Source organism: Mytilus trossulus, chromosome 6 (genome assembly GCF_036588685.1).
Source record: "Mytilus trossulus isolate FHL-02 chromosome 6, PNRI_Mtr1.1.1.hap1, whole genome shotgun sequence".
In the NCBI taxonomy this organism is placed as follows: domain Eukaryota; kingdom Metazoa; phylum Mollusca; class Bivalvia; order Mytilida; family Mytilidae; genus Mytilus; species Mytilus trossulus.
This window is the reverse complement of record NC_086378.1, coordinates 7,938,604-7,962,864: the sequence shown is the minus strand read 5'-3', so window position 1 is coordinate 7,962,864 and position 24,261 is coordinate 7,938,604. Positions and strand designations below refer to the sequence as shown.

General features: G+C 30.2%; 2 protein-coding genes across 3 annotated transcripts in view; one reads left to right on the top strand and one right to left on the bottom strand.

Annotated features, from left to right (window-relative positions):
* Positions 1-10,322, bottom strand: part of LOC134720706 (pre-mRNA-splicing factor ATP-dependent RNA helicase PRP16-like) — an 81,375-nt gene extending 71,053 nt beyond the window's left edge. The window contains exons 1-7 of the mRNA XM_063583156.1: positions 9,708-10,322; positions 8,141-8,334; positions 6,879-7,034; positions 5,677-5,827; positions 1,645-1,766; positions 877-1,091; positions 26-211 (exon numbers count right to left, since the gene is read on the bottom strand). Coding sequence (XP_063439226.1) covers positions 26-211; positions 877-1,091; positions 1,645-1,766; positions 5,677-5,827; positions 6,879-7,034; positions 8,141-8,334; positions 9,708-10,036 — 1,353 coding nt within the window. The 5' untranslated portion in view covers positions 10,037-10,322. The remainder of the gene's footprint in view (positions 1-25; positions 212-876; positions 1,092-1,644; positions 1,767-5,676; positions 5,828-6,878; positions 7,035-8,140; positions 8,335-9,707) is intronic.
* Positions 10,323-10,544: 222 nt separating this feature from the next.
* LOC134720705 (leucine-rich repeat-containing protein 69-like) lies at positions 10,545-21,428 on the top strand. 2 transcript variants are annotated; one of them, XM_063583155.1, is made up of 9 exons: positions 10,545-10,745; positions 13,424-13,550; positions 14,407-14,479; positions 15,507-15,702; positions 15,986-16,057; positions 17,177-17,278; positions 17,961-18,001; positions 19,552-19,739; positions 20,659-21,428. In XM_063583155.1, the coding sequence occupies exons 1-9, from the start codon at positions 10,569-10,571 to the stop codon at positions 20,664-20,666; spliced, it is 984 nt and encodes a 327-aa protein (XP_063439225.1). In that variant the 5' UTR covers positions 10,545-10,568; the 3' UTR covers positions 20,667-21,428. The 2 variants fall into 2 exon arrangements, with proteins under 2 accessions (XP_063439225.1, XP_063439224.1); XM_063583154.1 differs by having other exon boundaries at positions 19,552-19,690; positions 20,659-21,427.
* Positions 21,429-24,261: the final 2,833 nt, after the last annotated feature.

Sequence of the window (24,261 nt, the reverse complement as noted above, 5' to 3'; positions counted from 1 at the left end):
GTAACTATTTACTATAATTTCTAACCTTGACAGGAACAACAGGTTCTGGTTGCTTTGTAAACACAATTCTTCCATCCAGAAATGGTGGAACTAAATTGTGTACAAGTAGATGAACCCTGGCTTCATTTTCTTCTTCAAAGTCCTCATCATAATCTGTTTTAGTAACTACACCTGACCGCAACATCCTGTTAGTCTCCCACATTTCATTATCCTAAAAGTATAGATCTGTTGTATGTACACTGTCTACAATAAAATTACATAGATAAGTGTAGGCTGAGTTTCTGATGTGGCCTACAAATATTCAAAAGTTCAAATAATGTTATACATAAAAATAAATGAGCAAGGTTTACATCACAAGTTCTTATATATACTCTATACCAAGAGACTTACGATCAAATGATTGCATTCATTTGATTTTATAACAAAGATTGACAAAAATGCATAATTTTGACACATATTTTGTGAATTGGAAATACCAGGATACAAGCAAGAATTTATTTCAAATTTCCATGAGATGTGATGTTCATACCGACAAATAACCTGGCAAATCATTTAATCGTTATATTTTGTTGCATAAGTTCTATATTGTAGGGTCAACATTCTTATCTAATTTTTACCATAATGCTGAAGTAGTTTTTAATGATGATTCAACTGCATTAATTTTTTGTGTCATCAAGGGTTCTAAGGGCTGTTCAAGATTTAAACACATAGGAAGATGACAACACATAACATAAAACTTTCATTTTACCAGTTCTTATCATACATACAAAATTCTAACGAAAAATGCAGTGGCACCCTAATATGCTTTAGAGCTGGAAGAGCCATAAAACTGTTTGTTTTAAGCTATGCTTTAACTCAAATTCAAACAAAATTTACTTTGTGTATCTGCCTTTGCTTTGCTGACATTCTGTTCTTCTTCTTTTTCTTCATTTCCTCTTCTTTCCTCTTTGTATATTCATCTGAAGTTCCAGAGAATGGATTGTGTTCATCATCATATCCCTCGTCCAGACCGTACCACTCACGATCCAAACGTTTCTGTTCGTCTTCCCATTCAAGACGATCCTCCTCAGATTTAAATGGCTCATGTTTTCCTATAATATTTATATATAACAATAGACAGAATACATAATATAAAGTATCCTACTTTTTTAAAATACTAAAAATACACAACTTAAGAATTTTAGTGTTAGAAAATGCTAAACCATAGACTTTTTTTTAAAATCTAAATAGAAAACAGAAATAAGGGTCTCCTCCTTTATTAACAAGAAAATAATGAAATAGATAGCAATAACCATTCATTGGTAATTTTATCTGCAGAGAATATTTTCTACAATGTATTTAAAATCGCATATTCTGAATATCTGAATGATTAAGAAAACTTGATAAATTATCAAGTTAGATTAAAGTTTATTAATATTTGACAATGAGCAGCAACAGTGGTGTTGATGTTGGAAGTTCTTCAAAAGAATTTTTCAATTTTGTATCCCAGTAAAAAAAATGAGTAAAGAAAAACTTCATAAGAAATAAATTTGCTACCTTGGCGTTTTCACTGGTGAAAAAATCTGTACACCCCTGATTACACTAAGATAACTAAAAGTATATGTGAGGAAGAACAATGTTTATGAGGTTTAGTTATATATGTACCATTTTCATCTGTATCCCTTGGAGTATATTGTATCTTCTTTTTATCACTTGCCCATGTGTTATATTTATAGGTAGGTGTTGGCAAGGGCGTCTCATCGGATCTTTTCTTGTCTCTCCTGAAACTTAAAATCAAGTAACTGTTGTAGGTTTTGATAGAAGTGTGGTATACATTATTGAACAGAAAAGACATTCTTAGTACTGAGGATACATCTGCAGGTACTGAACTTAAGACTTTGTAGCCCACAGCTTAAATTTTGCAGCCCACATATATAGTCCTAAACAAGAAAAGCAGAAATTTAGTTAGCCCGCACCAAATTTTAAGGGCAATTGGCGAGTTGGTCCCTGCTTATTTCAAACCCTGCGATTTACCGTTGCGATTTTGAGAGAACTGTCCGTCATATAAATATTGAGGAAAAGCGATCAATATTTTTGCTTCATTAAGACAGATAGTCATGTATGTTATAAATATATTATCAAAAATTTTGAATTCCTGCACTTTCCAGTAAAGGAGTAGGTCCAGTAAGACCTCTTTTTGGCCCCAAAATATAGCAGTTTTACAAAATTGTTAAAATATAAACTTTTTCTTAGTTATTGGATAGTAGAATGGTTCTGCTACACAAATATGGGCTGTTTTTGACAATACAATGCACATATAGTAGGAACTAGCACCATGAAGTCGTGCTAAATTAGTGAAATCTTCACAATTCCAGCATTTCAGTTAAATTTAGACGGTTTCCGGGTAAAACGAAAGTGGCCGCATTCGTGTTCATCAAAACTATTGAAATGGAAGTTGTATTTGATGATAATACATAACATATATATATATTGAGGATGAACACGGATGCGGCCACTTTTGTTTTCGACAAAAACCATCATAAAAGTGACATTTTTTCGCATATTTGGTAGATTGTTCATATTTGAGCTAGAATCGGATCGTTTTTAATGACTAATTAAGTTAAAATCTTGCACATAAATTAATTTAATCATATGAAATAGACACTTAAGTGTTTAAGGTGGTATGGTCCGAGACCACAATTGTCGTCCCTTGATTTTCGTTGTTCACGAATATAGTCCCTAGTGTAAACAGTGGGTTACTTGCCATTACTTTTTATACCCCTTCCAAATTTATTTCTCCATGTTTAATGCCTCAAATTGTAAGTAGGGGGGTGAAATTACACTGTAAAAAAAATTGGGTCCAGAATTTTAAAGGAAAGTAGTGATTTGGTCCAGGTGAAAAAGGTTGAAAAATGGCACTTCGGAAGCTGTCAAAAGATTTCAAGACGCTCTAAAGATATAATTGTCCATATTTTGAGTTAGAGACGATGAAGTTTTCTATAATTTTGATATAATTTGTCCCAAAAGTAGTACAACACACTGTAAAAGTTTCATTGAGAAAGCGCAGGTGGGATTTTTTTAATTTTCATTTATATTCTAAAAGAAATGCACTACGAATTAATTGTGTTCTCGGACCTAAGAGGTGAAGTCTGTAAATATAGAATCTGTACTTTGGTAACTTCCCTAAATGATTTGGTGGTGTCAATTTGTCAAATAGCATAAAACCAAAGGATTTAAACTTTTATTCTATAGAATTTCTGCAAAAATGACCAATTTTGGCATTTTATGATCAAAATAGGCATTTTAAGGCTTTTTCAATATTGATGCATACACGGCATCCTGACTTTCTATCTGACAGGTTTTCATGTGTCAATACTTGTGTTTCTATGCCTTTATCTAGTTCTTTTACTTGTTTATGAACTCAGAATCTACAGAAAAGAAGATTATTTCAGACAATATGTGCAAAATGTGTTGTATAAATGACCCTTGTCTAAGGCCCTGTTTGGATGAAGTCAAAAGTGGGGTTCTTGGTACATAAAATTTGAAGTCCACAATTAAGACCTCACTAAATTAGTACCAAAAGCACTTTACAATGTCTATTGTACCTGTTCCATTTCACATAATATCTTTCTTTTCTTCTGTAGGATAGCAAGTGGTTTAAATATAAGCCTGTTGATACTAAAATTGCATTCAAGTTTTTCACTAAAAAAACAAAAATCTTTGTATCAGACCATACTGTCTGCAAGAAAAGTTAATTGCAAGAGCCTTTTTGTGCTCAGATTTATTGTGTCATGTCACATGAGTATAGAAATGATAAAAAAGACACAATTTTTTATTTCTTATAGCCTCAATATGCATTTTTTAATGTAAATATGTGGCACGGCCTAAATTGACCTTTATTTTTTTTCCAGTCTTACTTGGCTTAAGACCCTTTTAAACTAATATGATATGTTATTTGTAACTTTTCTTTCCATTTAAAGTACATTCAATACATATGTAAGGATTATTTATAACCAAAAAGCTTCACAAATTTAAAATTGCTGGAAAATATTACATCTTCATGTAAGGCCCTCTTTCATTGAAAAACCTCAATTTTTAGGCCCAGGCTGATATAAATTTGACTTTGGAATAATTATGCTAAGTCTGATAAATCAAATGAGTACTCTATTGCTTTTAGTACATAATAAATGATATATAAAGGCATTTAAAAGGAAGTTTTTTGCAATATTTTAATTTTTAAAGCCCAACATGTTGATAGTTGAAATTTTTCAATTTTAACGTCAAAATTTAACACGCAAAGATGAGTATAGAATTGAACATATTGTCTATAATATATATCCTATTGTTATGAAACTTTGCAAGCAGTGTTATAATTTATTAGGCTTTGGTCATACCAAGTTTTTTTAAGATTTGTCAACTCTTTCTATCCTATTAGGTCCGAGACCACAATTGTCGTCCCTTGATTTTCGTTGTTCACGAATATAGTCCCTAGTGTAAACAGTGGGTTACTTGCCATTACTTTTTATACCCCTTCCAAATTTATTTCTCCATGTTTAATGCCTCAAATTGTAAGTAGGGGGGTGAAATTACACTGTAAAAAAAATTGGGTCCAGAATTTTAAAGGAAAGTAGTGATTTGGTCCAGGTGAAAAAGGTTGAAAAATGGCACTTCGGAAGCTGTCAAAAGATTTCAAGACGCTCTAAAGATATAATTGTCCATATTTTGAGTTAGAGACGATGAAGTTTTCTATAATTTTGATATAATTTGTCCCAAAAGTAGTACAACACACTGTAAAAGTTTCATTGAGAAAGCGCAGGTGGGATTTTTTTAATTTTCATTTATATTCTAAAAGAAATGCACTACGAATTAATTGTGTTCTCGGACCGTATGGGTGTCTTTCGCCATCTTGGATTGTAAAACACAGAGAATCTAAGGTCCATATTTTCTATCAAATTAGCAAAATTTGATGCAAGAATGCAGATATTTCATGTGTTTTTACATTTAAAAGGTCCAATTTATAAGAATACAACTTATAAATATAAATATATGTACAAGTGTAGATCATTTTTGGTTGTTTTTAAATATTTTGAAATTGTCATTTTAAGGGGAGGTAACTCTAAAGCAGTGCATTTTCTGTTGGATTGTTCATGGAATTTTCCTACTTTGTATTTTAGCAGGAAAAAACGCAAGGTAACCCTATCTTTTCTTTTGATATTATCAAAGCATTGTTTGAAAGCTATATTTTCCTAATTTATTTTACAATTCTATCATTTTGTTTAGTTTCTATTCACAAAATGGTGTTTTTTCCTGTATAATCCATACAAAATGTGTCATTTTGTCACGACCCGTAGCTTGAAAAAATGCACGGTGACCTATCATTTTTATAAAAAAAAATTACATGTATCAATAGATACTACATTTTGGCAAAGTATGAACAAATTCTATCATTTTTATTTTAGACTCCCATACCACCATGACCACCTTAAAAAGTGGTCAAATTCTTTCTTCAGATGAAACTTAAATTTGAGGCCAAAATCGGTCCTTACCGGACCTACTCCTTTCTTTTGTCACAATGCTCATGTTATTGTATCATAGTAAGAATTGATTGTTAGATAACATCAATTTTGACAATTGACCTCTTTTCATCCTGTATATTTATTCATTTAAAACTGCTAGAGATTGATGTATTAATCTAACCTTCTATCTGATTTCCAATCCCTGGATGATCTGTAACTCCTCTCACTGTCATCATCACGTCTGGACGGTGATGGAGTGGGAACATCCCAGGTAGATCTCTTTAGGGGCGTAATATCTTCATCATCTTCCCAATTAGATCTGGATGGGGTGTCTTCAAAATGAAAATGAATTGTTAAGATATAAAATATATTTCACAAATTACTTAAAAAATATAATATTAAAAGAGTAGATTTTTTATACAATGCAGGGTTCTCCTACAAATGTCATTAAACATCCTGGTAGACAGACCCTTTAAAATTGAATATTGTTTTATTTCACATAGCATCACACTTAAGAATTATAGAATCACATTATCATGGTGCTAAAAGAACCTTCACAGAATGCTGCAATATAAATGCGACATTTTTCTCCTTGCTGACAGCCTAAAAGTAATTTAAGATGAAAAAAAAAAATCTATTTTCATATTTCCTTTAAATAGTGATTTTTTATCTATATTTTGATTTTAACTCCAAATCTTATTTAATATGCTGTTCTTGTTTTCCTATAATCAAGTATTTTGGATTGTCAGCTGTTAGTAATTTTGATGTAAATCAATTTTCATCTTATTTCGAAGAAACTTAAAATAATTATTTTCATGAAGAAATAAAGCAGAATTATCAATGTGCTATTTTTAATTAATTAAAAATATATAATTGGCGACTGGAGATAAAAGAAATAGACTTTATACTATTCGAATTATTTCGGTTCTTTACATACAGCTAATGCTACAACTTGTTATCATCGGAATGTTATAACATAACAATGCATTTTGATTGGTTCTTTTATATACTTGTGATTTATAGAATTTTAAGTTTTTCATTCTGCCGTCGATAGCCAAAAACTAAGTTCTTTTCCTGTTGTTAGGATTACATGTGGATGTATTTTCGTCTTACGAATTGAAGTTGACAATGAAAGGATTAGACAGGGGAAAAAAATGTAGCATGAATGAATCAATTTTTAATGAAATAAAGGATGATATAAATGAGCATGTGGACACTTTACTCTAAAGCCTAAAATATCTTGTTGTCAAGATTCAATCAGATAATGTATTTCTCCCAATGTAGTGTTAGCTTGTAAATATATATATAAGTAATCATAAAGACGCCCCATTACTTAGACCTACTGATCATAGATGTTTTTATTATAAAGCCTATTGACAATACCTTTGACATGAATATTAGGTGTAGCTGGGCTGTCTTTAAATCTGGGTGATTCTGACCATTCCCTGGGACTACTCCCTCTACGACTACTCCTTTCAGAACTATGTCTTCTTTCTGAATCTCTCCGATCTCTTTTGTCATAATCTCTATCCCTTCTGTCTAAAATATTCAATTTTCTAAATTTTGAAATGCTGAGTTAATTCTCTTGTGATAACCTTTATAATTTATTATTTTTGTTTAGTCTTCTATGCATGTCCTGGGTCTTGAAGGCAGACAATAGTTTACAGTCAGAGCTCAGACATAAATAAGTCTGAATCTGCTTTTGACTCATACAGGTCTAAATTTGTAAGTTTTCGGATTTGTCTCCCTTTATTGTAAGACAAAATACGACTTGAATAAGTCCAATATTGTTTAACAAGAAATAATTGACCAGAATCTAAAAGTTGCAAATATCGACTTCTACAAGTCGATAAGTTATCAAAATTGGTTAACTTCAAGACCCACGCATATTTATAAGGAGGTCATGCATCTAAATCAAATAATGACAACATTGAAAGCCAATGCTTTGTCTTCTAAAGAAAAATATGAATGAGAGTCTAAAAAATCGGAGATAATGTTAATTAACCTTACAATGCAACCACCTGGAATCACACTTAATGAGGTTAAACATCTGTGTTTAGTAAGGATGTTCAATAAGATAATTAAATATAGATAGCTCAAGTCCTTGTGAACTCTCATACAGGTTTGTGCTGTCATAGGTGGTGTAGTTTGGCCACAAAGTAACATTAAGTTTTTTCACCAACGTAAATAGACCTAAACAAGTCTGTCATTTTCTGACTTAGATAAGTCTAAAATTGAAACTACATTTTTATAATAAATACAAGTTTCGACTTATTTAAGTCAAAAACAAAAATAGACTTGTTTATGTCTGAGCTCTGACGAAATATTATGCTTCTTGATGATCAAAATAAGTGTCTGTCAAACTGCTATAATGAAATTTTTCTGATAAGTGGTTGGTTCAAATTTTTTGAAATTTTTATATTTTTGTAAAAGTGAACATTTTGTCAAAATTTTATTTAAATTAACTGAGCCAAATTAAAATTAGACAAGGTGTTGGGTACTACCTTAATCATTAATGAAGAGTTTCTATAATCAGTTTAAATAGAGGATTTTTAAAGTTTACTTCAGATGATGAGAGGCACCAAATGATGACAATAGCTCACATGGCCTATCTTTACAATCATAAATATCATGATAATACAAACATCTATTTTCATCTCTGTCTCTGTTTTTTCTTCTATCTTTGTCTTTTCTATTTTTCTCCTTTTTCTCTCTTTCTTTAGAGGACATGTAAACTCCTCTCTCTTTTTCTTTGTGTCTTTTATGCTGTCTTTCTTTAGCTTCTTTGCTAACACCTCCAGGATGCGAAGGTGTTTCTACTCTTGGTGGTCTATAATTTCTATAAAAATCATTGACAAAAAAAAACAATTACTTTTACAAATTTACTTTCATCATTTCATAACAGCATTTTCAATCCACGGAAATTCAGAAGTAATTACCTGCTGTCATTGTTACGATTTTTGAAGAATGTGAAGGAAGGAATTAGTCATGTGTAAACATGATAAACAATGATATAGTAAGTTTTTAATTAATTCATAACTATAAATAACAATTTATATTTCAAATATGTGTGTACAGATAATTTTCTTCCTTCAACGTAAAAATTCTTCAGACTTTATTTCATGTCTTGGTTTTCAATATTTGGCAAAGGATTACTGATTGAGAAATTGGAAAACTATCTGAAATGTGTGCATTTCCCTGCTTTTATAAAATACAATTACAAACAATCATAATTATAAAGAACTAATAACTTCATTGAACTTGTTTTAGGCATAAATTTAGTATGTTTTGTTTACATTGAAAATGACATCATACATATGAAATTCCTTAGAATGGGACCAACATCAAATACATTCCAGTATAATCACTTTATCACCCAAAGTTATGCTGGTTTATTTTTTTTAGAATGTTTATATATGTACAGTCATGTACGGTAATTCTGCCCATCACATAACTCCCCCGTCTGATAACTCTACCCTTTACTTCCAATTTTTTTTTCGTCTGCTATATTTTTTTACACTTTGTAGAAAACCGTTTGCTTAAGTCATGCCAAAATCAATGGGAGATATATATCAATTTCAAAACTATGGACATGATGGAAAGCCAAAATAACAAAATAGAAAAAAATCTTAAAAATCCTGTATCTTCATGATCTTAATGAAATATGTATGTGAAAGTTTGACACAAGCTTTCTGTTTTTTTCTGTGATCTTTTTTTTTCCAATTCTAAAGAATAAAAATAAAATATATTGACTCTGAAATAATATTTTGGGTCATATATCTTTGTGGAATTAAGATAATATACGTACCACATGTACCATTGAGTTTTCAGTGAAAAGATTTTAATAAATTTTGATGCAATATTTATTTGATAAAGAATGAATACAAGATTAAAGCTTTAGGTGGGCGGAGTTACCAGACTGCATCGTATGTATAAATATGATGTTAACAGATTCGTAAACAATTCTAAAGGGTTTGCTGACTGTAAGTGACAGAGGCGGATTTGGAGCGTGCCAGGGGCCCCGGGCCCCTCTTTTTGGGAAAAAATTTGGTTGCTTATATAGGGAATCACTGAAGCGTGACTGAAGCGGGCCTCCTCTTAGGTCAGTGAGAATGGTGAGTGACCCTTTAATTTCTCCTTAATAAGATTAGCCTGACTCATACTATCATCATCTATTGTCTTATAAGTCTTTAATGTATGTTGTTAACACACCTTTCTTTGCGACTTTTATGCTTTGAAGATTTATTATCTTCTTCGTCACTACTTGATTCACTACTATCACTTTCATCTTTACTGTCTGTATATGATGTAACCTTTGATCTTTTTGTTGTATTTTCACTTTTGATATCTAATTTTCTTTTTTCTGCTGCCAATTTATCAAGTCCCAAAAGCGATAATTTTGGAAGCGATGGTTTCTTGAATTGAAAGTCTCCTTGTTCTGATTTCTTTTTCATTATAACAAGTCCACCCTTTTCTTTGCCTGATGAACCCTCCAATCTGTGTAATTCAGGATCGTCATCTGGATCTACGAAACTTGTCATTTTGAATTATTTTTTACAACTGCACTGTAGAATTAAGGGGCATGATCATGATGATTTAAAATTACTTTAGTTTTACAAATAATTTCAAACAGCATGTGATTTTTTGCTTGATATTTTAGATGTTTTATGACTTGACACGTGTCTATCCTAATTCCACTGGGACAGTATTAATTGGAAATATATCCAATACGCATATTTAACAGGTTTTTATCTAAACAAACCTAACTTTCAAACATAAAAAGTAATTCATTCAAAATACGTTTTGAAACTTTTACCGGAAGCACTCTCTAATAAGAAACTACAAAAACAAACAGGTGCGTTCTAAAAAAATGTCTGTAAATAATATAAATATTTAATGTTTTGAATTCATTTTTACCTTTATCGTAAGAAAAATGATTAAATTTATTTTAGATCATTTAAAGCAGAGCCTAGTGATATCGTAAAAATGAATAAAAGAAACATTTCTTTTATATTTACAAATAAGATATTTTTTCGAACACACCTTAAAAGTTAGCAACAGGAAAGCGTCAACATGGCGGACACCTTGCTAGTCCGTGCATTAAAAGGGAAACCAAAAACGTTGAATTTGTGTAATAAGAAACTTGACAAGGTTCCAAGGGCCATTGGGAAATTAGACTGTGTTGTACACTTGCAGTTGAGAGGGAATAAATTGAAGGATTTACCTATAGAACTTAGTCATTTATTTCAGGTTAATATCGAATTTTTATAGACAGTTCGGCACCCAGACAAATCGGTACCCGGACAAATCGGCACCCGTGAAAGACAAATCGGCACCTAACATAGACAAATCGGTATATTTTATATTCAAATTATAATAATGCAACAATTCTTTAAGTTTTGACAAGGACTTATATTAGAAGGATTCGAATCTCATAATTTTTGGAAAATATGTAGAGAATCGTTGGATTTGAACATATTTTCTATACATTTTTAAATTGCTTATATTAAATCTTATACCTTATTGATAACCATGAAAATTCTTCTTTACATGTAAAAAACATTAAGACTTCAGACAAAATAAATTTCATCAAAATCAATCAAGAACTTTTTAAGTTTTTAGCTGTCAGAACAGTTGAACTACGTTTTATTGTGTTTTTCACCCAAAATGTAGAATAATGCCCCAAAAATAATTACCCTCCTTTCTTAAATAATTCAAATTACATGAAGGACATGAACATTATTAACCATATTAACTCTATCAATGTAGGAATCATTTAAGTTTAAGAAAATCTTTATTTCATTAAAATCCATCAACAACTTTTAAAGTTTTAAGGTGTACAGTGTGGTTTCTCCAATGATTCTCTACATGTTTTTTATCGGGACAAGGATTGTAAAGAAGTTACTATCCCTCTATATACGTCCCTGGTTTTTATAATAAATTTATTTTTAAAAACGAGGTGCCGGATTGTGTTGGTGCAGATTTGTGGGGATACCGAAATGTCCAAAATGAGTGTCGAAATGTCTTCGGACTTGGGTGCTGATATGTCTTCGGAACTTGGGTGCCGATATGTCTTGTTACCGTTAATATCCCCCAAAAATAATTAAAATTTGTGTACACAAACATTTCAATCACAGTTAATGAATCTTGAACTATAGTTACACCTTTCCAAATCCCGGCTGACCAAGCCGCTTTAACTTTTGATGCATACAACAATCACTTTTCCTTTGTCAGATATTTTGTAATGTGACATCAAAGTTTTACAGGAACCTGTGAGACATCCAGTAATGACTGACAAATAAAGATAAGGTGTATTAGTATAAGTACCACGTAAGCAAGTATCCTACCATAGTCTACATGTACATGTATAATTGGTCATCTTGTTGGTTCGTTCTGACTTTGTTCTTGTATTTAATCATACAGGAAAACTCTGCATTGATGTCACAACACTAATAACAGTGTCCAAAATAAGTAGGTATAACGATTCAATGCTTCACATAGTTTTGACGCCATTGGAATTTGAATGTAAACAAACATGGTCAGCGGCTTTAGTATGGAACAACAACTAACATTCATTGACTGAGAAACAACCATTGGCTTGACAATGCACAGCAAAAGATTAAAAGCTAAGTCTAAAGAAAAAAATGTCCTTAGGTGAAAACCCATAGCGAAAATACATTTTATTTAGAGTCAGCATATTATCTGGATATATGTTACAGTGAATTTGTATAATCAGTGATTATGTAGAATACCTGAAAAGTATGTACAATCACTTCAGGGATTATACATAATAACTGAAATGAAGAAATAGTTTTATTTACATGTATAAAGAAATTGAAAAAAAAGTCAAATAATTTAGGCTATACGATCATATTTAAACAGCATTACATATTATAAACATAAATTGTATTTAAAAATGTTAAGCACATAATATCATGAATCAACATGATAATCCTTTTTTTTTTTTAAATGTTAGGCGCAATATATTAAAATGTTAAACACAATATATTAAATTAATATGCTTCACATCTACACTTTAGAAAACATTTTCCTTCACATATCGAATCAGATTTTATGACCCGCCTAGGAGAAATTAAGTGTACAGGAAAAACATCTGTAGGTATCCCTGAGAAAAGGGAATTAGCAATTTCAAACTGGTTTGAGTAAGATACCATGTTTTTTGGCCAGGCGATATCCCTTTTCAGACTTTTGGTGAACAATTACCATTATGTTTTTTTGGATTACCTCTCCTTTTTTACCCTGTGGATTTCTATGAGAATATTGCACCAAATGCCACTTTTGTCTAGAATTTTGTTCTTATTGTTAATCCTTAGTTTTTCTATACATAGGTTCTCTCTGTTTGAATTTCTTGTTTGAACAAGAACAAAAAATGGTCCATAATCTTCTTCACCATTTGTTTCACATGTACCACAAATAACATGCTCTGTGGAATTAGAAATAAAACATGAATATCCATTTGACGCTGTCTTTTAATAAACAAACAATACATGTAAAGTTATCTCTATAATGGGAATTTTAAAGTCTTCAACTTTATTTACTCAAACCCTGTGTTGGTTATATCTTCAATATCATCCTCTGTGTTTAAAAGCAAAATTATTTGGTCATTTTCAGGGATTTTATATATAATTACTAATGATTTTAGTGATTCTACATTCCCTGAAAAATCAGGGATTCTACATAATCCCTGATTATACAAATTCACTGTAACATATACATGTATATAAAAAAAAAATGTAAAACATTTGTACCAGTACTATTAAGTATATAATATTAATACACCTTCGTTAACATGCTTAAGTAGACATTGATCAATCTATAACATCATAACATATATATGTATTGTGACAATTCCTGTACTTTCTTATTTTAATAAGGCCACATGTAATAACAACTATCTTTGTTTATAGTTACAGATATTGAACTGTGGAAACAATGAACTTGAAGACTTACCAGAAGTTTTGGAGTATCTCACTATGTTGGAGAAATTACATCTGTTTAACAATAACCTAAAGAATCTTAACCCAAAAGTCCTAAGTATGTATCTTTTTAAAATGTTATTTACTGATTATCAGTTCATATGATATTATTGATATTTAATGTTAAGTATTAGCGATATCATACTGTTGTTGAAGAGTGCCACTGTACATGTTTTGTAAATAAAGGATATGCAAATGCAGGTTTACAGAATATTACAACAAAAGAGTTAATTTTAGTGTCTACATGATTGTTTAACTTATTATATTATTGTAATATTTATATGCCCTATTTATGGGCATTATGTTTTCTGGTCTGTTCATACGTTTTTCTGTTCGTCTGTCTGTCCCGCTTCAGGTTAAAGTTTTTTGTCGAGGCAGTTTTTGATGAAGTTGAAGTCCAATCAACTTAAAACTTAGTACACAAGCTCCTTATAATATGGTCTTTATAATTTTAATACCAAATTAGAGATTTTCCCCCATTTTCACAGTCCATTGAACATAGAAAATGATAGGCAGATGGGGCATTCATGAACTAGGGACACCTTCTTTTTTTTTTAATGCGTTCTATTAACATAATAATTTGTGACTCATGTTAGCATTTTTACATAAGTGTAAAAGCAGAAATGTTCGTGGAGGATTTAATTTCATTTATTTCGTGGAAAGAATATATACAATTAAAACCCCAATGAAAATTTAACCTCCATATAAAACCACTTACAGTTTAAGGAAACCACGAAATTAAATCCCCATGAAATCTTACAGAGAGACAAAATCATGAAATTTTAACCCCACGAAAATTAATGTTTCTACAGTATATATCATCTGTGTATATTATGTGAAGAAGCTTATGGTACCCGTGTATAATTTATTCAGTTAATGTATTTTCTTGAAATTGATTGTATGTTTACTTTCAGCACATCTGAGAAACTTGACATTCTTGAATATAAATAATAACCAACTCAAGACTTTTCCACCAGAAATATGCAGGTAGGTAAAAAGGTTTTATCTGTAAGTGTTATTTATTTTAAAAAAGTACAATTTATACACTCACATTCCATTTAAAAATTAGAATTCAGTTGTATTGGGAAATCAATTGTTTATGAAAACATTCACTTCTTGTACTTTAAAGGTTTAAAACATAATTGTGGTCTTTGAAATACTGTGAATATTCACAGAGGATTTAATGGACCATGCTGATTTATTTGTTGATGAAGATCTTGTCTTGAAACTACATTGTACCAGTAAATTTATTGGGATGTCATTAATCCAAATTTCCATTGTGTTAAACTTCATACAAAAGAAAAGAAAAAAAAGTTATAAGACTGTACTAGGGGCTTACATGTTAATGCAGTTGAGTTAAACATGTGAATTTTAATACAAAAATATGCCATTCATGGTTCCCTTACAATTAAATTGTTTTGGTTTTATATTGGACTCTTTTGATGAATGTTTTCATAGTCATTATCAAAAATCTAAAATGCACCTGACCAAATCACACTTGTTAAAAGCTGAGAAGTTTTGCATTACCTCCCCTTATTTAAATGCAAAATTAACAATAAAGCTCTTATTTCCCCTTGTACTTCGAAATTTTATACATTTAGCTCTGAAGAAATCAGTCATGTAAGTTAAACCACATGTACTAGTCCATTTGAAAAGATATGAATTGAGTTTTTCCTAAATAGTAAGACAAAATTGAATTGTCAAATCAAAAAGAAATTTTAAGGTAAGAAAATGTTAAAGGTGACAATTTTTTATGACAGAAGAATCAGCTTCGTTTTCGAGACATCTTGTCTTCTCTATATTATATATTTATCAACTCTTGCTTTAATTATTATACCCCTCTTTAAAAAAAGTTGGGGTATACTGTTTTACCTCTGTCTGTCCATCCGTCCCATGAATATTTTTCGTATTATCTTTCTCAGGAACTACAATACCATGGTTTCTGAAATTTGGTTTAAATATAATAGCCAAGTCGAAAATTTTTGTCACTTTTTTTTCAATAATTACACTTTAGATTGTCCAGTTTACAGCATTTAAGTTGTACTAACAACCAATTGACAGAGTTACCAGTTGAAATGTGTGCTTTGATAAGACTTGAAGAATTCCATGTAGCTGGGAACCAGTTAACAAGCCTTCCATTAGAGTTTGGATTTCTGGTTAATTTAGAAAAATTATATCTACAAAAGAACAAAATAAGAGAATTACCAGAGGTATTGGTTTTTTAGACTATCAAAAGCTATTAGTTTAAACTTTAATTTGTAAAGATATGCAATTTTTATTTTATTTTTTCACAAAATTTAAGTACAGCTTTCAAGAAGTAAATATAGTGTGATGGGAACTCTTGTTTTTTTGAATGTGGAAAAAGTATAATTGCAAAGAAATTCTTTTGTTGGAAGATACTTTAAAATCAGCTTTTACATTAGAATTTGACTTATTTGATTTATTAACAATACAGCATAATAAAAGATGTAATATGTATTTATGTATTTGTAGAGTTTGGGGAAATGCTATAAGTTAAGAACATTAGACATTGCAGCAAATGAATTGAGAATATTTCCTACAGAGGTAACCATTTAACATGTCTTATGTTAATATGTTGTTTCACATATGAATGTGATGGAGTGTTTTTAAATGAAGCATATATATTGTATTGTCAGTGGCGGATCCAGAAATTTTCATTAGTGGGGGTCTATTGGCTGCCTAAGAGGGGGCCCGATCTAATCAAGCTTCAGTAATTCCCTGTTTTAGCAACCAAATTTTTTTCTCAAAAGGCCCCCCCCTAAATCCGCCTCTGATTGTACTGTAAAGTGAACAGTTCGAGAATATACATACTTAAAACTAGTTATGTGGGAACAAAGTACAGAAACTGAATATCAACACTTGATAAAGCAGTGCTTTTTTAAATTGATTTAATAGTTGATTGTCTAGTGACCTTTTTTTATTCACTGATCAAACATAAAGGGGGGAGTTACCCATCTGAATTAATGAAACTGGTGTGGTTGTGTTGTTCAGTTGCTGTCTCATTGAATATATCACCAACTTATTTTATAAATGGTTGATATATGTCCAATCTTTAAAAAATTGAATACATTTTATATTCGTGTATATTTTACATTGTTTAATTTTTATCTATATAGCGCCTGTTATATATAATAGTTAAAAGAAACTTGCCAAAATATGCTATGCATACAAAATAATTCAGTTTAGAAACAGTATTGATAAAAGTCATAAAATGCAAAACCTCTCGTCTGTAAAATAAAAATTTCAAAATGTTCTAATTTATATAACATAGTAGAATATACTGTTAAGTATTACTAAAAGATAATCATGTCTCTAGATTTGAATTACATAATGGTAGGAAAGCCCTTAAATACCATTAGGCGTCAAACTGTCATTTTTCAACTACTGTTTCAAACTTTGCATCAAATTAGTTTTAATTTTACTGTGATTAGTTCAAATATCTTATCGTTATATCAGAGGTCTCAAATAGTTTTCCTCACCTTTATTTTTGGAAAAAATTACGTGATGCGTCAAAATCAGTTGAAGTTTTATTGTGTGAATGAAAGTTTACAATTTATAGTTTGGCAAGTATTTTTAAGGTCATTCTTCATGAAGCTACCCCCATTACAACCCTCATATATATTGTCTATTCTGTGTTTAAGTTAAGATGATATATATTTACAGTTAGCATCGTTACCTCTAAAAGAATTATTTTGTGAAGCCAACCCATTATTACAGCATATTCCAGTTCACTCGGTACAGGAAGAAGAAGTTCTGTCATTAAAGGTAGGTAATCTCCTCATTTAAGGTGGTAAATAACACTACAGGGAGATAACTCTGTAAAATCAGCTGAATGCTTTAATCACGTTCTATTTTTTTTTAAATATGAAGCTTCTCAATGATTAAAAGTAGTGTTTGTCAAACTGTTATGTATCCAACCATTTTTTTCCATAATGTAAAATTGAGAATGGAAATGGGGAATGTGTCAAAGAGACAACAACCCAACCATATAAAAAACAACAGCAGAAGGTCACCAACAGGTCTTCAATGTAGCGAGAAACTCCCGCACCGGGAGGCGTCCTTCAGCTGGCCCCTTAAAAAATACATACTAGTTTAGTGATAATGAACGCCATACTAATTTCCAAATTGTACACAATTGTTCAAGTTTTTTGAAATTTTGATATTTTTGTCAAAGGGTCAAAGTAGAAATTTTGTACCGCCTTAAATACATTAGTTTCATAGGTTATATATGAAAGTAATTAAGGTTTTAACATCATAGATATAGGAAGATGTGGTGTGAGTGCCAATGAGACAACTCTCCATCCAAATAACAATTTAAAAATTAAACCATTATAGGTTAAAGTACGGCCTGTTTTGAAAATAGAAATTTAGATTTAATAAGATTCATTACTCATATAATCAACTTTGAGTCAATATGCACCTTATCAAATATTTACTGTACTTTCAGGAAATGACAGCCAGATATGTGATGAGAGAACTCAAAGACAGGTAATAGGACAGACCAGTAACAATTATCATATAGTAACTCATTTGATCTAAGACATCTTTATACTGTGACCAATTTTGGTTTGTCTCTACAATTATTAAACCCCTATACGTTTGAGTTTTAGTTGATAACTGTCACTTGAACAAACAAAGTCAATGTACATTTATATATATGTCAGTTGTTCAGTTTCATTTAGAAATGTCCAGTTAGACAAAAAACTAGAATGAGCAAAAAAAATACTGATAAAAAATATTATTTGCAGAAAAAACACTAGTACTGTTCGGTTGAACAAATGCAGATTTAGTTAAAACAAACAAAATGGGATTTTCAAATGTTGAATTTAAAAATAAATAGCTTTTAATGCACATCACTTAAATTAAGAATTCATATATAAAAGTTTTATATACATGTATATAGAGAGAGATTGACTTGGAGAATAATTCACCACAAAGAACCAAAAGAAATACTGTAAATTCATTGATATTCATTGGATACAAATGTTTGTAGACTTTATGATTATAAGTCAACAGTCAATTGAAGTGTTCAACTGTGTGAACATTTTCTATAGCCTTGTTTGTAGATATTGGCTATACCACAAATTCAAGCATTTTCTAATTTACAATTTTACAAAAATTGGTACCCTTGAAAAAAAAAATTGAATCCACAGTATAGATATAATTTTTTTATATCTGCATATACTTCTTGTTTAAGAACCAGTAGTTATACTAAAGATCTTATCTATAATGACAATCAGTTAGGATTGGTTTAATGAAGATATAAAATATAAAATTATATATACATTAAGGTTTTTTTTGGTATAACTATTTATCATGTTCATTAAAAGCTTATAATTTTATTTTTTTTAAGAACTAACACGATATCCAGGTAACTTTTCGAGAAGAAAATAAAGCAATGTAGATGTTGTATGATATTTTTCCTAACTATTGAAAAAACTTATGTTATATTTATGTCGTCACTATTTTTATAGGAGTTATCTTTAGTAGATGTTGTAACCTTATCTTTTCTTTTTTAAGATAATTTTATTTATATTTGAGAGAGAACTAAAAATATTGACAATTTATCTTATCATACTTTCATCAAGGAAGTTTTTCTGTCATGAAAATTGTGACATAAAGTTTTGCTTCAGCAGAGACCTAATTCTCAGAAGCCATACAATAGTTAAATATTTACTGTGTCCATTAAGCTTCCGTTTTCATTATGTTGTTTTAGAGCCAAGTACATAAATACTTTTGTAAAGAACGTTGATCCCGATTTTTCTTTTTTAATCTTAATTAGATAGCAACAAATTGTTGTTTATGGTAAGTATCTTTTTTCCTTGTTTTAAACTGTATTAAAAGTAAAAACAATAATAGCTTAAACTATATCTTTTAGCTTTTATAAATGTTGAAAACATTTAATATATACAATTTGTGCATACTTCAAGACACTGGTATTAATTCACATGTTTATTAACTTAGTTCTGTTTGTTATCAAATGACTTCTGTTTTATTTCATAAAAAGTATTTCATATTTTTTTGTTATTATTTTTCAGATGGTCCTATTTACGGAAAGCCATTCGACATTACCCCCAAATAAAAGACATGTTGGCCCAGGCCAGTAAATGTTCTGTGTGTGGAGAATCATTCCTCAATACTTGGTTAGAATGTGTCAGATTTGTCGATGCTCAAGGGGTAAGATTTGACTTGGTTAGAATGTGTCAGATTTGTCGATGCTCAAGGGGTAAGATTTGGTTGTCCAATCAAAAGCCTGCATTTTGTAAAGAGAAATATGTTTATATCTTGCTAGTATTTATCTAAATGTATATTATAAATACAACCTAGTTCTGGTAAAAACAACGTTATTTCTTATAATTTTAGATATGTCTAAATTCTTTTCTCAAAACTTGCATGCACTTATTCCATTGCAAAGGGAATATTTGTCAGAAGTTATTTCTGAGTTTGCTACAATTATAGCTTCAAAAATAGAAATACCTATTTAACTGTTGATAGAGAAATATTTTAAGCTGTGAAGGAAAATTTTATCACTAGTAGTATATGTTTATTACTGTATTTCTTTTTCCTTGAAAGTTGGAAAAAATTATCATAAATACAATGTTTCTTGATACCAGGTGGATTCATTGATTTTTAGTGTGAACATATTTCAGTGAATAGACTACTTTGACATTACCAACTTTTGACTCTGGATTATATAATTAAACTAATCTGTCTTTAGACATCCCAGTAATCTGACAAGAAAGATAAACCAAAGTCTCTCTTAATTGACTGAGTACAAGGATATCCTACCAAAAAAAGGTAACATGTTGAAAAAATATAAATTTCAGAGTCAAAAGTCGGTAATATAAAAATAGTCTATTATAGACAAATTGTAATTTACTGGTCATTTGATTTGCGTATTTTTCAAAAACTGCATATAAATCTAAACAAAATATATACAATCTTGAATATTTAGATTTGTTAATCACTTAAAACCATAAAATGTGTGCAAATTGGTACCCAAGGATTAATAATGAATCAGTAGAACATGTAAGTAACAATTCTTTGGGAATACCATTGCTTTACATGACAATTGCTGTATTTTTTGTTGCTTTAGATATAGATATTCTTAACAATATAATGAAACAGAACATTTTTAATTTCAGGACCTTAAGCTGAACAACTTAAATGGACTAGTGCCTGTTCGAGCTCTTCTGTGTTCATACAAATGTTTTAATTCAGCTGGACATGACTATTATGGTGTAGCATTTCCATAATCCTGATGACACGTTTTGTTATGTTTCTTTTATACTGAAATGCCTGTATTTATTAAGCAGAACTGTGATATTTCATTATGCCATTATTTTGCACTGCTGACAATTTTTTTATTAACATTTTCCTGAGTTTAATTTATGTGTATGATCCACTGTTGTCCTCAGAAATTGCAAGATATTAGAGGCTATCTGCTTTTGGTCATTACAGATTTTGACTGAAATGTTATATATTCCTTTAGGAGGTAATTTAAAAAAAACATAGAGGTACCGGTGAATCTGTTACCTTGTAGTAATATTGCTTAGGAAGATAAAAAAAAATGTTCCAAATAAGAATTTGATTTATACTGTAGATTCATAAATTTTTGTAGGATACATGCAAATTTTTCGTGGATTTCTCGAGTTACCATAAATTTAAATGTTCAATGAATTACACTCTTTTATGGCGTGAACGCAGACTTTGCCAAGACCACGAAAATAGATATCAACAAACCTGCAAGTTTCCTCAATCCACAAAAATTGATACCCACAAAAATAAAAGAATCCACAGTAGTAGGGCAGATAACTCAATTTCTTTAATTTAATAGGTGACTGAACTTGAACAAAAATATTTTTCAGTTTTAGAAAGAAAATATTGATATTTGTTCTTAAACTATTCAATGAAACCTGTCTCCTCTTATAACATGTATTATATTTGAATCATCAATAGATATAGGAAGATGTGGTGTGAGTGCCAAGTTTATTAAAGTTTACAAAATTAGGATTCAGATAACCTTCAAAGCAAGGGATTTGTTTTCCATTTAGCTTTATAACTTCATCTAAAGTTATCATAGATATGAATAAATCAAGTTTATACTTTTGAACTGAACATCATATTTTAAATGTATTTAGTGTTCATTTATGCCAACATTCTCATCATATCTTTACTATTACTTTATTGTTCAGCAATTATTCAAACTATCTAATTTTTTAAAGCACGTTAGATCTATCACCAGCAATCTATTCTAAAATTAATAGAATTTTGATATTTATTTCTGTTCTATGAAATGCAAAATAAAGGTTAGAATTGAGAATTAGCATATATATTTTTTTTAATTTACATGTGTATTAACTTATAAGTTTGATGTGACCACAACTTCATAGTAGTTATTTTGACCAAAAACTTTGAACTGATACTGGAAAAAAACCCACATATTTGAAAACATAATGACCATCTACTATTGTGCTCTTTTTTTTTAAATGTCCAAATTTACAGGTATAGATAAACTTGTCAACTGCCACTATTTGTGGGGGATTTTTCCCCATGGAGGCTCCAAATTGGAAATTTTGAAACAGCAATTTTGTCCACAATTTAAAATAAAACTAGTACTTAACCGTGGCTCTAGGATAGTAAAAGTATGAAGATGCCAAAAAACAACATTAAAAGACATTTGAAAGCCCCTTTAAAGGTTTTGTAGGACAATGAGAGCCATCTTGCACATAAAACCCCCATTGGCATTTTGAAAAGTTGGCAGGTATGCATTAGGGAGCAACAGAATGCTGAATGTCTATCTTATGGAGTTTTGAAGATGATTTGAGGGTACCCTGTGAATCAAATATTCAAAAAAACTGTATATGGAGCATTTTATTGTTTATATAACATTGCAATAATTCAAAACTTGCATTTTCTTGTTTTTCTCATAGAAATATTTTACTATAATAGCACATAAATGAATCTTGCATTGTCGTTGAAAATATTACCATTCATTAGTCTTTTTACACATATATATTGAGATTTATTTGTATGAAATGTTTTCTTTTTTATGTTGAATTGTTGTACATGTATTACAAAGATATATGAACTGTTAATAAAAGTGATATATTTCTTTTGCATTATAAATATTTATTAAAATTCCAGTAAACACATTCCATTCCGTGGTGTAATGAGGATTCTGGCTTCTTTTGGCAAATTCTATGTCTTCGTACTTGGATGTATATGAAATAAAATTTAGAATGGAAATGGGGAATGTGCCAAAGAAAAAACAACCCAACCAACGAGCAGAAAACAGCCAAAGGTCGCCAATACTGGTCCTCAACATATTGAGAAAATCCCCCACTAGGAGGGGATGTACTTGTTCAGTGAAAATGGACTTTATACTATATATAAATGAACTAAAATTTAAAATTGTATAAGACTACCAAAGGCCAGAGGATCCTGACTCAAGACAGGTGCAAATAGGTGGCAGGGTTAAACATGTTAAGGAGGCTAGCGGGTATAAAATTTTCAGAAAAAAATCAAACATTTATTTTTCATTACAAATGTTATTCATTACCTCAAGTAGTTGTTACTTTATCATATGGTACAAAAATCATTTAAAAAAACCAATACGTGTTGACCCCAGGTGACTTTAAAAATGTAGATATCATTGAAAAAGCTCCAAATTATCTCCCTTTGCTGCAAAAATGCAATTTTTTGGCATTAAAATTGAAATATCTTTTTTAACTCATCGGTGACCTATATTTTTTATTGTTGTTTTCTTATAAGCTGTATATAAACTAAATAATTGTAAAATTTAAGCGAATTCTGTAATTTAGATTTTTTTTTATTTCGATATTACCGCTTTTTCTCCTATTCGTTCAACAGAAAAAAAGGACATTAACAAAAATGTATGCTTCTTTCGCAGGCATATTGTGAGCGTAAATGAACGGTGACCCCATTTTTTTATTTCATTTTTCTATTAGGTATAAGATAAAGTTCATTTAGAGACAAATATAGCGAAATCCTATATTAAATAAAAAATTTGATTTAGACCCGCGAGCCCCCTTAAGTGAGATCTCAACCCTCCCCCTATACCTCAAGCCAATGTAGATTAAACAAAAAAAAGAACAATATGCACAGTAAAACCCAGTTTAAAAGAAGCTCTAGTCTAATGTCGGAATAGGTTAAAAAGAAACTAACCAAAATGACAATGATAGTTATGATACATAAATTAACAAGGGACTAATAGCAGTTACTGACATGCCAGTGTCCAGACCTCAATGAAATTGATTAAAAGATTTATTTGTCTTCATATGAAAACCGAGCACAATTCCTTCTGTCAGGGGTTTAGTATCATACCATCATAAACATAACCTATGCATGCCACTAACAGGTTTTAGAAGGAAGGATTTAATCCCACTTAAAAATTATTTTGTATCAAATAAATTAAGAAATTTCACATGCAATGATTCAAACAGACTTCAAACACTGCCAATAGTACTCCAAAACGAAAAATTTCCAGGGATCAGATGAAGTGTATAAATTATCAATTTACTTATTGATCTGAATTGTAACAATGAAGAACTGAAATTGAAAAAAAAACTAAATAGTTGATCTATGTGTTTTGAACATCGATATACTACTGTTGCCAATTAATTGAACAGTAAAAGTGACGCCGTCAAAATTCAGACTTGATCTGTGTTTTGTAGTAATAAGCATTGTGCACAAGATTCAAAACATTTTGTTGAGGCAAACTAAAG

Coding starts and splice junctions, on each gene's coding strand:
- LOC134720705 (XM_063583154.1), top strand. CDS start 10,569: ATGGCGGACACCTTGCTAGTCCGTGCATTAAAAGGGAAACCAAAAACG. Junction 13,551..14,406: donor TCTTAACCCAAAAGTCCTAA/GTATGTATCTTT, acceptor GTTTACTTTCAG/CACATCTGAGAAACTTGACA. Junction 15,703..15,985: donor AAATAAGAGAATTACCAGAG/GTATTGGTTTTT, acceptor ATGTATTTGTAG/AGTTTGGGGAAATGCTATAA.